At 45.4% G+C, this 16,264-nt stretch overlaps 2 protein-coding genes across 14 annotated transcripts in view; one reads left to right on the forward strand and one right to left on the reverse strand.

Annotated features, from left to right (window-relative positions):
* Positions 1-7,113, forward strand: lamp5 (lysosomal associated membrane protein family member 5). The gene is made up of 6 exons (XM_072506233.1): positions 1-332; positions 1,192-1,364; positions 2,657-2,788; positions 3,633-3,738; positions 4,477-4,665; positions 4,931-7,113. Exons 1-6 carry the CDS (start codon positions 245-247, stop codon positions 5,107-5,109), a joined length of 867 nt encoding a protein of 288 aa, XP_072362334.1. The 5' UTR covers positions 1-244; the 3' UTR covers positions 5,110-7,113.
* Positions 7,114-10,691: 3,578 nt separating this feature from the next.
* The window catches only part of pak5 (p21 protein (Cdc42/Rac)-activated kinase 5), a 458,196-nt gene continuing 452,623 nt past the window's right edge, over positions 10,692-16,264 (reverse strand). For all 13 annotated transcript variants that reach the window (XM_072506274.1, XM_072506265.1, XM_072506242.1 and 10 more), the window contains one exon: positions 10,692-11,883. In XM_072506274.1, the coding sequence (XP_072362375.1) occupies positions 11,728-11,883 (156 nt within the window). In that variant the 3' untranslated portion in view covers positions 10,692-11,727. The remainder of the gene's footprint in view (positions 11,884-16,264) is intronic.

Consider the following 16,264-nt stretch of genomic DNA (forward strand, 5'->3'; position numbering starts at 1 on the left):
CCGGGGCGCTGCTCTCTGATAGTCACACTGCACCAAAGAATCCACTCTGGGATTCCTCAGCACCGCTCTGCGTATTTCAAAATCCATTCGACAGCCATCTCCTCGCGGAGGCAGCACAAAGCCCCAAATCCGGCAGAGGGATATCGCCTGACTTGAGGTTCAGCCACTTCATTCCTGGGCAGGTATCAGAGTGAGCCGCTGGCTCCGGGATAGGAGGACACTCAGCGCTTACTCAGCAGTGCAGATGTCCGAGCTGCAGTCCAGCATGGAAACGAGCAGGAGCCACCATCACTTCAGCCCAGCAGCACTGCACATACTAGCCTTCATTCTCAGTGAGTACATACTGGAAAAGGCAGTGATACTGCACGGGCACCGAGAGATTGGACATTTTACACAAACATAATGTATGGGGGGGGGGGGGGGGGGGTCTGTGGACTCAATCAAGGCAAATCTATTTTAAGGTTATGTCACAGGCTTGGAATGTGTTAAGAACATGTATAAAGGTATCAAAACCGACCAGCTAAGCATTATCCGCAGTTTTACACATATTAACCCTTGGAGAACTGAAAGATTTTTTTCCCGCTGGGTTCACGTTAAACGTTCCCATTGTGAACAGACTGAGACAGAGAAAGTATCGGATCTCATTGAGGGGAAGGGTGTCTTATCCTGCTCAGTAAGTGAACCGATTTATCGCCATTAATTGCATTTGGAGAAAGTACTGCAGTCTTCAGAGGGGAGACCCCAATGGCGTCCCCGGGTACTTCTGAATCCGGATTGAGGTAAAAGCAGACGGCACAATTTTATTTGTAAAGTAAGAAGAGGGATGTCAGAGGCTGCTTGCGGGAAATGTGTGTGGGACGTTAATGCGAGTCGGTCAGCTTGGCAGGGTTGTTAGCTGCGCCTGGCCGGGACATTGAAGTACAGCAGCCCCCTGCCCTCCTCCGTTTCACTGGCATCATTCGGGCTGAACATGTTTGACTTTCCCTCCTGCTAATCTCCCATTTGAAAGATGCAAAGGCTGCAACCATTTCCTTACATTTTCTAACAACGAATCATTGGCTTCACAGACCAGTCAATAAATCGTTACGGAACGAGTCGTGTTTAAATATTGTGTGTGTCTCGGGAAAAACAATGTTCATGGAGCTTTTTGTGCTTGGTGGAAATGTGAGACATCTTGTCACTTTTTCACAGATGTCCTTCCGGGGGCCGCTGCGGAACTGGAGACTGAGAATCTTTCCGGGCTTTCGACCGATCCCTATAAAGATATTTTTGTGGTTCGGGAAAACGGGACGACGTGCCTGATGGCGGAGTTTGCAGCGAAATTCAGTGTCGCCTACGATGCACGGGCCAGTAACTATGTGGATGTATGTGGAAACACTATACAACACATACACACAACATACAATACATACCATACAGCACATACACACAACATACAACACACACACACAACATACAACACATACACACAACATACAACACACACACCATAAAACACACATACACCATACAACACACACACACCATACAACACACACACCATACAACACACACACCATACAACACACACACACCATACAACACACACACCATACAACACACACACCACATACAACACACACACAGCATACAACACACACACCATACAACACACACACACCATACAACACCCACACACCATACAACACACACACAGCATACAACACACACACAGCATACAACACACACACCATGCAACACACAACATACAGCACACACCATACACCACACAACATACAACACACACCATACAACACACAGCATACAACACACACCATACAACACATGCCACACAACACACACATCATACAACATATAAGCCATACAACACACACCATACAATGCACACCATACAACACACGCGCCATATAACACACACACCATACAACATACACCATACAACACACACCATACAAAATGCACAGTATACAACACACACCATACAACACACACACGCCATATAACACACACACCATAACAACACACATAACATACAACACACCACACACACATGCACTACATACAACACACACCACACACAACATACAACACACACCACACACACAACATAAAACAAACAGAACAAACATGCAAAGAACCTCATACACAACACACACGGCACACACACAGCATGCAACAAATACACAACATACACCATACACGCCACACACAACATACAACACACACAAAACATGCAACATATGCACAACATACCACACATACAACATACCACACACAACACACACACAACATACAGCACTCAGACAAAGCATACATCACACACCCCGCACACACAACATATAACACACATAAAACATACACAACACTCACAACATACCACACACACCACAGAGCATACAACACACACCCAACATACAACATACACACACCAAAGCATACAACACACACACCACACACATTCGACAACGTCCTAATTGAAATTAGCAGACTAACAACCCCCCCCCCTTGTGTTCCAAAGAAACTAATTGTGTTAAATTGCTCTTAAGATATTCGCGCATTGTATCTTTCACTGATTTCACTGGCCTTGTTCATTTCACCTTTCAATTTCTCATTTGACACACGTTTGACTCCACGTTTGACCTTGTGTGGCCTTTAGCTGATTACAGAACAAGCCGGTGTTTCGATTCCACGTGGAGCAGAGGTGATGGGAAAATGTGGGAACAATGAGTCGGAATTGCAGATTTCCTGGCTGGACAGTGCTTACAGCTTCACGCTCTTTTTTGTGAAGGTAAATTGACTCTCCTCCACCACTGGAAGTAAAAGTGCCCAGAGAGACGCTCACTCCGCCAAGCTGCCTCTTGGGCAGAATCCGGCGAGTGAAGATGCCCGAATCCTGAGGACCAGCAGAGTAAAAAGGCAGAACAAATGCTGGCAGCGTGTGTGGAGAGATTGAGGGAGAGGGAAAGCAAGTCAGTGGCCCTTCATCAGGACTGGGAAAGTGGAGGTGTCAGAGGTTAGAGCCAGGGCTGTGTGGCACACGGACCAAAGGAAGGTCCTGTGAGAGGGCGGGGTTGGCTGCAGAGATTGGAGGGTTTAATCTCCGAGGGTCAGAAAGGGAAATGGAGATAGACAATCCCCCCCTCCCCCCACACAACTAATCGCAAAACATTGGAAAGAAAATGAAAGCATGGGGAGGGGAGTGACAGAGTTTCCACTCTGAAATGGTTAAACTCAATGTTGGGTGGGGACTGTGCCCAGTTCAAAGGCGATGACCTGCTCCCAGTTCCCTGATGAAAGGTCACAGACCTGGATAATCCTGTCGCCACAAAAGCTGCCAGACCCACGGTGTGTTCCCAGCATTTCTTGTATTTTCAGGATCCCGCAGGACTCCGTTTTTTCCCCCCATTCCCGGTCGACCAATCATCTCTCCAGGAGCCTAAACAAGCGAGTTGCAGTGGCAAATAACTTTGCAAATCCAGAAAGGTCCAGGTTAAGGACGGACGGAGCGCCTGTCAATGTGGCCAGGGCTGTGAGTGTTATTAAGGGGTTTGATTCGAGATCTGTAAAATAGGTATTTGATACAATCTGGTGCATTGTCGTCTTGTGATAGGACATCTTTGGACTTCTTACAGGAGACGCGCAACATGTCAACAAGGCAAGACCATTCCTGGAAAATTAACAAGCTTCAATTCGTTTACGACCTATCTGATCCCGGTCACTTCAAGGACGCGGCGAGCAGTGAGTCCGGTTAATAAGGTTCCCTCTCTGAACGCGGTGTTAAACCACAATTCTCGCCCCTTGCTTTCAAGATGTCACAATCACCCCCACTTCGTTAGGGATTTGGGAATGCGGTTGAAGTTACTGCTTCGAGATTCCCAACAGACAATTAAATATCATTGCTTCAACTGCACCACGAGCAGGTTTCATTGAGAAGCTGGGGCCATTCTTGGATTATCTTTAATATGTGCCTGGCCCCTGATCACCCACCGTGACTGAGCAGATTTGTGGAAAGGGCCAACTGAACTCAGTAACACATTCCCAGAACCATCACATCAGGAATGTGTGGATAGTACGATTTTAAAAAATTGAGTAGAAAAAATACACCAAACGGTGCACATTTCGGGCCGTCCAAAATTTCTGTTGACTATCTCACATTCTCGATTAGACATAAACTACTGCAGAGACCGGCTAGGAATGAAAGGTTAGGCTTAAATCACGCTGACAACATATTGTACATGGAATGAGCACTTTTCCACATTTAAGATGGTTTTTAACCATGAAATGTACCTTAGAATATTCACAAAATATTGCCCTCGCAAACATTTACCCCTGTAACCTGTCTTGTGTTTGGAGATATTTATAGCGTTCAGTCTATTTTAAATGGTGTTCTCTCTGTTGCAAGAGGGTTTTTTCTTTGGTGGGGGAGGTGTGTCGCTTGGAAATTGCCCCCGGATGAACGAGGATTTCTTTCTGCAGGCGGCAGGCACACTGCCACATCTCGCCGTCTGTCTCTCTTTGTCACCCCGGCGGGCAGGTCGTTCAAATGCGAGGCTCAGGAAACCATCTCCCTCATCTCCAGTGACCACCAGAAAGTGGTGACCATCATCCTGTCTCAGATCCACATCCAGCCGTTCGGCATCAAGCGCGACTTCATATTTAGCGAAGGTAAGAGCGGGACTCGCCCACACTGACCTTCGCTCGTCTTCAATTGTGACTTGGGGCGTTGGAAAGATTCGAATGTGGATAACTTTGTGATGAAGCATATGGTGCATTTATATTTAGAATTAGCTCCCAAAATATACCTGACCCAAGTCTCTAATTGTTTTTAAAGTATATCTATATTTATATAGGTTAAAAGTCGAACACAGATGCCGGCAGATGTTTGCATTTCCAGATGTTTATTTCTTGTTGCCTGTATTTTCTCCCTCAGCCTCGAAGTGTGTCGTGGACGAGCAGGAGCAGTTAGAGGAGACTCTGCCCCTGATTCTGGGACTGACCCTGGGACTCCTCATTGTCGTGATCCTGTCCGTGTACCACATCCACCACAAACTCACCGCCAGCAGCCAAGTGCAGCTACCCAGAGACAGGTCCGAGTACAAACACATGTAATCGAAGACAGCGAGGAGGAGGCGGAATCTCACAGCCAGATAGCACAAGCAAACCTGCTGCAGCTTCCCATTCCACCCACAACAGCCAATTGTCACCCATTCACCCGGAGAACCCTGTGTACAATGCAGGACTGTGTAAATACAAACGGCCCCGGTGTATTGCTGTACATAGTTTAAAGCTCTCGGTTTGATTGAAGTTAAGAATGGTATCCGCGGAGGCTGCAAAGGCATCCTCCTCACCAATACCGTCACATTAGATCAAAGCACCATTTAAAACGATTGCAAGTTTACGAATTCGATGTCAGTGTATAGGCATTACTTGTTGGAAAGTTACATTGCTGCAATTATTTCGAAACTGCCATTAATCAGAAGGTCCAATTGAATTCGGTTCCTTCACATGCTTTTTGCTGATATACTGTAGTCAGGGCAAGCTCGGATCATCAGTGAAATGTACATATTGTCATCGCTGTTTCAGGCCATTCAATCCGGGGAGGGGGGGGGGGGGGGATGCAAAATTGTTCAGCTCATGGTCCGGAATGCGAGTTTAGCTCATGAAATAAATCGAAATCATGTTTTTTTTAAACTGGTGTCTTGGGGTTTAATCTCTGGATTCATTCAGAATTGTTTTATTCTGCAGCCTGGGAGATAGCTTGCTTCGCGTTCTTGTTTTTAAGTTTGGGCGAACATATTGTACATTGGGGAACTTGAGCGCGGGTCCGGGGCTCAGGCTGAACGCCGCTTCACGGAGGTCGCTGCCGGGTTGAACACGGATCATCTACTACTCGGGAATGGTCGCGAATTCCCTCCGCTCCGGACAAGTGGCGGCTGGAAAGGTTCAGCATTTCAAACAGGGACTCACACCCGGTGCTTGTGTGGTCAAACATGTCAGAAAGTCTTGGTGACACCCTTCCAGTGTTCAGGAAAACAAGGTCATATTGTGAGGAGGTACAGAGAGGTAAGTTTTACACTTACCGATTCTTTTGGGGGCTGGTGGGGGAGTAAGGGGATCCTGCACAAATGCATCTTACAAATCGGTATATATATATGTTAAATCTATACCTTCGGGGAATATGCAGATAATCTCTAATATGCGTTAGGATCCATCTGGAATGTGGCTTGCTGCCTTGCTCGTCAATGGTTTCCTTTCTGTCCACACCTAGTTTATTATCTAGGTGTACAGCCCAGCTCATAGGCTGCCCTGGAATGAATATAGAAAGTGGTGGACAAAACTCAGCGGACCCGGCAGCAGCTGTGGAGTGAGACGGAGAAACAGAGTTAGCAAGACTCTTTCAGAATTCCAGCACCCGCAGTATTCCATGTTTGTTTCCCATTTAATAAGCGGCTCTCCCTGTTTATTTGGTTAATGGAGAATCTCCCCACCCACTCTCCCCATATCAGGACCGAGGAGGGGCTAAATCTCGGTAACTGCAATTTGGGGTTATTTGGAAACGCTCTGATCTTCCCATCTTACGAATGCAAGGCTATCGTTACCGGGGTTTGAAACAAAAGATTGCAAAAAAAAAGTTGGTCGAATTCAAGGGGATTTTAAAATTGGAAGTGATTAATTCGCTGCCAATTTTGCGGTGTTTCCTCTCACCCCCTCCCTCCCTCCAGAGCTTAACTAGTCCAGTTCAGGTCTATCATGTCCTGTGTGCTGAGCAATGAGGGTTCCCCACTGTTACTCACTCAGTTATACACGTGTAGGGAGGACATTTCATGATGTCAGTGCGATTTGACTGATTACCAGCTCCCAGTCATGAAGCTACTGTCGCCTGGAATGCTGCTGTCCATTCGTTTTAAATTCGGGAGGAACATTTAAACAGATGGCGCAGCACAATTCATATGAACTGTGGCGGATTGTTAGATGAAGAAAAATACATATTTAAATAGTAAGTCAAATGAACCATAGGTTTAAATGTATTGGTATGTTTTGTTCTGCAATATAATTAAAGGAATATACCATTCCATCAGTAAGCTAACCAATAAAACTGGTTGTACAAACTTTTCAATTTTGTTTTGAGTTTGCTGTTACATTAATGGGACTTATACTTCAAATTAAATCAAATGGATACAGTTTTCCTTTGCTAGTTTATACCCAGAATTGTAATTAAAATTGATGCACGTTCATTTTCTTCTAGGCATTTAAAAGTTTCTGTTAAGAGTCAGCAAAACAGGAATATAACGAGGACAATATTATCATCAAGACCTCGAACCTTTTGAAATTATATTAGTTACAGCTTCAAGTAGGAAACAATGTGAAATATATGTTCAGCACTGAATGTGCATAACACTTGTTCTCATTCTAAACCAAAATCAACCGTGTTCTAGTAATTGAGATATTTTGGTAGACATTCAACTGGAATGTGTCTTACAGGCGTTATGTCTATTTTTCATAATGAGGATAAATCATTTTTAAAAACGTAGGTGAAGAACATTATTTACATCACCTATCATATTCTGCTGTCGGGGAGAATGATTGTGTTGTATGAATGCACATTTCTTAAAACAACTGTTTGCCGCTAAAAGAAAATTATTCAAAGCAATTTTTGGTAAAAGGTTTAGTCTCCATTCCACTGCGATCAGTGGCCAATAATAAATAATGTGACCATTAACTTAGCAGCTTGTGTATCCTGCATATTCATAGCTGAACGCAGTCTGGGGGAAAAGTAAATTGCTTCTGTACTAACCAGTTGTCATTTTGTGAGACTTCAACATTTTCTTCATTGCGTCTGCCCTGGAGTAGAGTACTCAGTTTATTTTGTTCTGTCGCTGAGGAAAGCTGTATATATTCTTCATTTATAACATTTTTGGAGGGGTAGGTATCCTTAGGTTAGTACAAGTACAAATAGTCCATTATTGTTTTTTACTGACATATCTGGATGTATAATGACTTTTTGCTGATGAGGAGTAGGAGGAGGGGAGAGCGTCGGTAGTCGCTGTACTCAAAGCGTGGTGATTTTAATCCCGTGCCCCATTTTATTAACAACTCATCCATAAATATCACCCATAGATAGTTCCTGCGTTTGACATCTTAGAGTCAAGGCACTGACTTTCTTTCCACGTATTCTGCGCTCAACAGCCATAATTGTTTGTTGCCAGGTCCCAGCACCAACATTGGAGGAACAGGTCAGAGTGCAAACTCTATGGGGCACATTTTCTTTATCTGGCAACAATCTAATATGGTTCAATCACAACACGAGAAAGAAACGGGTGTCACCAATATTGTATTAAGCCACCTGAAAAGCAAAATTGCAGGTTAAGATTTTGAGAGTCTGTTTTATCCTCACATGCAGAATGCTGTGCAAGATGAGGCCGATATTACTGTTCTGCATTATTAACATTCCTTGCTACATCCATTTATCATGTGCATCCGTTTTATTTACTCACAAGTGCACTTTAGACACGTGCATTCTGTGAAACCCCATCATTTGATTGAAATGTAGCCACATGAAGCTTACTTGTAAAATCATTCTGGAGTGTTCATATATTGTCCTTCATTTACAGACAGCTCAAGTCATTTGATTAAGGTTCATTACTTGCTGGATCTAGTCGAGTGTCTTCACCACTTTGATAGCAGCCTGTCAAGGACAAGACTACCGAGAGTCATGCCCCATCTCTGAAGACGGTATACCGTTCAGCCAGAGCACCATGATATTTATTTTCTTTATTCTTTCATGTGATGTGGGTGTCACTGGCGAGGTCAGCATTTGCTGCCCATCCCCTAATTGTTCTTGAACTAAGCGGCTTGTTGAGCTGTTTCAGAGGGCACAGTCACACAACATAAGGATGCCAACTTTCCTTCCCTAAAGGACAATAGTGAACCAGGTGTTTGTTTTTTTACAACAATTGGTGATAGTCGGCATTACTGAGACTAGCTTTATATGCCAGGTTTATTTAATTAAATTTAAATTCCACCAGCTGCCCCGAAAAATAAAACATGACCGTCTCCTACGTTACAACAGTGAACACACTTCAAAAGTACTTAATCGGCTCCGAAATGCTTTTTATAAGGCTCAATTTACCTGCCTCAATGCTATTATCGACTGTAGGAAAAGTTTTCTTCAAGGGGCAATTTAGCCTGGCCAATCCATCTACCCTGCACATCTTTTGGGTTGTCGGTGTGAGACCCACGCAGACAGAGAGTATGTGCAAAGACTGCAGGACAAGTTAGTTAATCAATGAGGGCCTATCTTAATATTTGCTCATGAATGCAGAATATCATTGTATCTATTGGACTGATCAAGAAATGTTTTCATAAATTGGAATTCTTGGCATAAAGAAAATAGAATCAGGCAGAATAAAATGCGATAATGAGTATTGCCCTATTAAATCTTTGCTGTGATTAATCTGGTTCAACTGTACTTTTAATTCCAACAATAAATTGTTTTTATATGGAGCCTTGGTTGTAGTACACATGCAAAGGCATTTTACAGGAGCATCATAAAGTAAGATGTGACTCTGAACCACATAATGCAATATTATGGTAGATTGGTCAAGCAACATTTTATAGGAGGAAAGAAGTAGAGAGGTTGAGACAGAAAGTGCCGGAAAAACTCAACAGGACTGGCAACATCGGTGTAGGGAGAAACAGAGTCTACATTTCGAGTCCAATATGGCTTCCTTGGAATTGAAGAGAGGTAGGAATATGATGGAGTTTAAGCTGTTGCAATAAAGGCAAGGGGGTGATGGAAAGAGGTCAGGGCTAGGTAAAGGGCAGGGAAAACCAAATGACAAGGACGTAATGGAATAAAAGATGTAGCGAGTGGTAATGATGTTAATAAACGTGTGTGGGGTGGCAAGGAGAGGTAGTATCATTACCATTCCCTTTTGTTCCATGACACCGTTGTCATTTAATTTCCATCCATCTTCCAACCTATCCCTCTTTTGCTCCATCTACCCCATCCCACTTTTTTTAAACAACATAAAATCCCATCCTACCTCTCTTCAGTCCCAATGAACGCTTATATTGGAGTCGAGACATTAACTCGGTTTCTCTCTCCACAGATGCTGCCAGACCTGCTGAGTTCCTCCTACCAGTTCTATATTTATTTTAGATCTCCAGCATCTGGAGTATTTTGCTATTATAATTAGAGGGGCATAATGAGAGATTTCCGCAGTTTAGGGCTTGGGCAGATGAAGGCATGGCCTCCAGCGATGGAGTGATTAAATTCAGAGATGTGCAAGAGAGCAGAATTAGAGGAGATCTTGGAGAGTTGTAGGGTGAGTTTCGTCGATATTACAGAGATGGTGATGAGCAAAGTCATGGAGTGATTTGAAAGCAAGGATACAAAATTTAGATTTGAAATGTTGTTTAACCAAAAACTAGGTCAGCATGCGCAGGCATGATGTATGAATGGAACTTGGTGCGAGTTTGATTTCATAGACATTCATAACATCCATTCCTCATTGTTTACTTCCCTGATGGTACATCCAATTTTCTAGTTAATGGCAAAATTACTAGAACAAAGATAACCACAACAATCTTACAGCACCCTAGGTGGTATCATTTGATTGAATAGTTATACATGTTGTAAAGTGCAAACTTAGATATTTCATTGTGTTTTATGAATGTTGAGACAAAGCAATGGCATTAATTTTTTAATAAATAACCAGCATCATTTATTTCCTCTGCAGAGGTGCACAGGTTTCACTCTATTGCAGCACTATAGATTACTAAGTTTCCATCAAACTTTGCATGACTGTTAAAACATGCAACCACATTTAACAAACATCACATTAAATTTAATGTTATAAACATTCACCAACGAGTGGACAGCAGCAAAAATATTTTTTAAAAATCATAAAGTAACATGTGGTCAAGCAAATTATGTTAATGTATCAAAATGAACAAGTTATTTAATGTTAATGCAGTGCAAGTCAGAAACAAATTGTTTCAGTAAATAAATTTGGAACAAGTTCATTAATGTATGCAACTGAAAGCATTTCCTCCTACGAAGTGACAAACCACCACCCATGTAAAGGTATTGTTAATGTCCCTGAAAATATTCTCTTAATACTGATTGTTATCACAACAGTTACTTCACCACAAAATACTGTTAGTTTATCAGAGAGAAAAAAATGTAGATAAGATACAAATCCAATCCAAAATACATTGCACGTCTAGTGTGGAAAAAGTGCTTACCAAAGAAATAAAAGTCATTATCATAGAAATACAAATTCCATACATTTCACTGAGCAAGACCCTGCAGGAGAGTCCTGAATGCGTTGCAATCTATTACAATGTCTGAGCCTTAGAACCTGATATCAATTCCATCCCCTGCACATGTTGAAAGACAGACAAATTGGCATCCCGAGGAAACTAAGCTCCGGAGGGTACTGCTTGAAGTCACCAGCCAAGTCATGAGAAATACATCTCACGACCGCCTGATTGATTATACTGCGGCACTATGCACCTGAATTGGCACTCCAGCAGCTCAGGGAACTGGAGTACAACACATGTTACATATTCCTTTATTTTGCTTTGTGTATCTTTGACCAACAGTTTCAAGAAAGATCATAATCTGATTTCACTGTGATATCCTCCAATCGTCTTCATTCACATTTTCTGGTGCTATCGTTTAATTCTCATTTCAATGATGTGCTCGGAGGTCTTCTCCATTCAGCGATATCTGTATTGTCTCATAAGAGGCACAATACAAGACGGGGGCCCGGCTAGCTTGAGGAAAGAATGCTTTAATAATTCCGGTGCGGATGCCCTTTGTAAAGGATCCCTTACTAACATCAAATCCAGGAAGACTCGCAGCACAGATGAAGCCTAAAGTACATCAGAAGAAAAAAAACATGAAATAAAGGTTATAAAAATGGAGAATATTCCAGATTACTTTTTAAAAAATAAACATTTTATTGAGGTATTTATGGTTTTATAACAACAACAGAAGAAACAATGTACATACAAATAAAAACACAATGCAAAGGCAGTCTTCCTCCCTCACAGGTCCCACCTTTCTTACACACTAATCTAAACTAAACTAAACCCCAACTCCCCCCCCCCCCCCCAACCCTCTGCTGACGGTTAATTTTCCCCAAAGAAGTCGACGATCGGCTGCCACCTCCCACCTCCGGACGAACCCTGACATGGACCCTCTCAAAGCAAACTTGATTTTCTCCAGACAGAGAAAGCCAGCCTTGTCAGTAAGCCAGGTCTCAGACGTTGGGGGCTTTGAGTCCCTCCAAGCTAATAGTATCCGTCTCCGGGCTACCAGGGAGGCAAAGGCTTGAACGTCTGCCTCTTTCTCCTCCTGGATTCCCGGATCTTCCGACAGTCTGAAAATCACCACCTTTGGACTCGGTGCCACCCTTGTTTTTAACACCTTGGACATGACATCTGCAAACTCCTGCCAGAATCCCCTAAGCTTCAGGCATGCCCAGAACATATAAACATGGTTCGTTGGTCCCTCCGCACACCTTGCGTACCTGTCTTCTACCCCAAAGAACCTGCTCATCCGGGCCACTGTCATGTGTGCCCGGTGAATGACCTTAAACTGTATCAGGCTAAGCCTGGCACATGTTGTGGACGCATTGAGTCTACTCAACGCATCCGCCCAGAGACCATCCTCTATCTCTCCTCCTAACTCCTCTTCCCATTTGTGTTTCAGCTCCTAGGTCTGCATTTCCTCTGACCCCATGAGTTCTTTATAAATGTCCAAAACCCTCCCTTCTCTCACCCACATTCTGGAAACTACCCTGTTCTGTATCCCCCTTGGTGGTAAGAGCAGGAAGGTTGAGACCTGCCTGCATAGGAAATCTCGCACCTGCAGGTACCTAAACTCATTTCCACCCGTCAATTCAAATTTTTCCTCCAACTCCCTCAGGCTGGGGAAGCTCCCCTCTATAAACAGATCTCCCATTCTCTCGATCCCTGCTCTTTGCCATCTCCGAAACCCTTCATCCAGCCTCCCCAGGGTAAACGGATGGTTATTGCAGATTGGAGACCAGACCAATGCTCCCTCTGCTTCCACAGGTTTCCTCCATTACCCCCAGACTCAAAGGGCCGCCACCACCATGGGACTGGTGGAATACCGTGCCGACGGAAATGGCAGAGGCGCCGTTACCAATGCCCCCAAACTCCTGCCTTACATGATGCCGCCTCTACTCGCTCCCACATCGACCCACCCCCACCCACTTCGTAATCATGGCTATATTTGCCGCCCAATAATAATTACTAAAGTTTGGCAGCGCCAGTCCGCCCCCCCCCCCCCCCCCCCGGCTACGATGCAGCATCCCCTTTTACATTCGCGGGGTCTTATCCGCCCACACAAAGCCAGAGATCACCTTGTTAACCCGTTTAAAGAAGATCCGTGGAATAAAGATGGGAAGACACTGAAACACAAACAGGAATCTCGGGAGGACCGTCATTTTCACTGTCTGTACCCTCCAAGCCAATGATAGCGGGAGCATGTCCCACCTTCGGAAGTCTTACTTCATTTGGTTTACTACACAGGTCAAATTTAACTTATGTAGCCATTCCCATTCCCGTGTCACCTGGATGCCTAGGTACCAAAAGCTTCCCCCTACCACTCTAAACGGCAGCCCCCCCCAGTCGCCTCTCCTGCCCCCTTGCCTGGATTGCGAACATCTCACTTTTCCCCATGTTCAATTTACAACCCTGAAAACCGGCCAAATTCCCCCAGAATCCTCAATTTCTCTCATCTCTTCTAATTGGTCCAAAACATATAGTAGCAGGTTATCTGCATATAGCAAGACTGTGTTCCACCCTCCCCGAACCAGCCCCTTGAGGTTCTCAGTGCAATTGCCAGCAGGTCTCTGGCCAGCGTGAACAGCAGTGCGGAGAGGTGGCATCCCTGTCTCGTCCCCCGGTGCAGCCTAAAATAGCCCAATGTCAACCTGTTCATCCGTACACTTGCCATGGGCGCCTTATACAGCAGCCTAACCCAGTCGATGAAGCCCCGTCCAAACCCAAACCGCCCCAGCACCTCCCACAAATAATCCCATTCCACCCGATCAAATGCCTTCTCTGCGTCCATTGCGACCACTGCCTCTACGTCCATACCCTCTGGGGGCATCATGATTACATTCAGCAGCCTTCTTACGTTGGCCAGCAACTGCCTGCCCTTAACGAATCCCGTTTGGTCCTCCCCAATCATGTCTGGAACGCAGTCTTCGATCCTAGAGGACAAGATTTTGGCCAACAGTTGGCGTCCACATTTAATAAGGAGATCAGTTTATAGAACCCGCATAGCTCCGGGTCCTTAACCCACTTCAGGATCAATGAGATCGTGGCCTGTGACATCGTCGGAGGAAGCCCCCCTCTCTCCCTTGCCTCATTAAATGTCCTCCTCAGCAGCAGCCCCAGCATCCCAGAGAACTTTTTATAAAACTCCACTGGGTACCCGTTCGGTCCCGGGGCTTTACCTGACTGCATGGCCGTCAGCCCTTCTGCTATTTCATCCATCCCGATTGGGGCACCAAGCCCTTTTACCAACCCTTCGACCACCTTCAGGAACCTCAGCACCCCTAAGAATTGTCTCATCCCCTCCGGCCCAGCTGGGGGTTCCGACTCATACAGCCTCCTATAAAACACCTTGAACGCCCTATTAACCCCCACTGAATCTCTGACCTGGTTCCCATCCCTGTCCCTTACTTTCCCAATCTCCCTGGCTGCCTCCCTCTTTCTGAGCTGCTGTGCAAGTATTCTGCTGGCCTTCTCTCCATATTCATATATCGCCCTCCTCAGCTACCCCACCGCCTTCCCTGTAGTTAACACGCCAAACTCCACCTGTAGCCTCCATCGTTCCCTTAAAAGCCCTGCCTCTGGGGTCTCCGCATATCTCCGGTCGACCTGAAGTATTTCCCTTATCAGTCGGTCCGTCTCTGCTCTGTCTACCTTCGCCCTGTGGACCTGTATCGAGATCAGCACCCCTCTGACCACCACCTTCAGCGCCTCCCAAACCATTGCAGCCGAGGCATACCCCATATCATTAACTTCCAGATAGTTCTGGATACATTTCCTCACCCACCCGCACACCACCTCATCTGCTAACAGTCCGACATCCAATCTCCAACGTGGGTGTTGGCCCCCCTCCTCGCTCACCTGTAGGTCCACCCAGTGCGGGGAATGATCCGAGACCGTGATCGCTGAATACTCACTACCCCCGTCAGTACAGCCCTGTTCAAGATGAAGAAGTCGATCCGGGAGTACACTTTATGCACGTGCGAGTAAAAGGAGAACTCCTTCACTCTCGGCCGCCCAAACCTCCATGGGTCCATGCCCCCCATAAACCCCTTTAGCTCCTTTGCCATTACTGGCACCCTGCCTGTCCTTGAGCTCAACCGGTCTAGCCTTGGGTCAATGACTGTGTTGAAGTCCCCCCCCCCCCCCATGACCAACTTAAGCAAATCCAGATCCGGGATCTTCCCCAACATCCTCCTTATGAACTCCACATCATCCCAATTTGGCGCGTACGCATTCACGAGTTCCACCGGCAGCCCTTCCAGCTTTCCACTAACCATGATGTAACAACTTCCCACATCCGCAACTTTTCTTCCCGCCTCGAATGACACTCGCATATTAATCAGGATATCGACCCCTCTAGTCTTAGAGTCTAACCCCGAGTGAAATACCTGCCCGACCCATCCCTTCCTTAATCTAGTCTGATCGGTTACCCTAAGATGCGTCTCCTGTAACATTGCCACATCCGCCATCAATCCCCTCAAATGCGCAAAGACGCGTGCCCTCTTAACTGGCCCATTTAGCCCTCTAACGTTCCATGCGATCAGCCTGATTGGGGGGGCCTCTCATTCCCCCCCCCCCCTCTCCCATCAACAGAACAGTTCCCCCTTCACCCCCTCCCAATAACAGCACTATACAAACTGCCCCCTTCAACAAGCATAACATCCGCTCACCCTCCACTGCGCTTCCGTGAGCCAGCCCGCCCAGTTAGCTTGGTAGCCCCCGCCCATGGCGCCAGACATTTTCCTACTTATTGTTCCCCCCCGCTCGACCACACATATGCAAATGAAAACAATCCTAGCCCAGTTGACCAAAAGAAATACAAAGAAAAGCAAAAAAACCACATCGAAAATTCACACCTCCATCCCACATCAGTACAAATGCAAACGTTAACTTACACAAATATGCGGCAGCCCCAGGATCAATACAGAAGGCATTACAGATA

Source organism: Scyliorhinus torazame, chromosome 1 (assembly GCF_047496885.1).
Source record: "Scyliorhinus torazame isolate Kashiwa2021f chromosome 1, sScyTor2.1, whole genome shotgun sequence".
Lineage (NCBI taxonomy): Eukaryota > Metazoa > Chordata > Chondrichthyes > Carcharhiniformes > Scyliorhinidae > Scyliorhinus > Scyliorhinus torazame.

What these genes read in the sequence shown, in the direction of transcription:
- lamp5 (XM_072506233.1), top strand. Translation starts at nt 245, where the DNA reads ATGTCCGAGCTGCAGTCCAGCATGGAAACGAGCAGGAGCCACCATCAC. An exon ending in CATACTAGCCTTCATTCTCA is followed by an intron (nt 333 to 1,191) that starts GTGAGTACATAC and finishes ACTTTTTCACAG; the next exon opens with ATGTCCTTCCGGGGGCCGCT. An exon ending in CGACTTCATATTTAGCGAAG is followed by an intron (nt 4,666 to 4,930) that starts GTAAGAGCGGGA and finishes TTTCTCCCTCAG; the next exon opens with CCTCGAAGTGTGTCGTGGAC.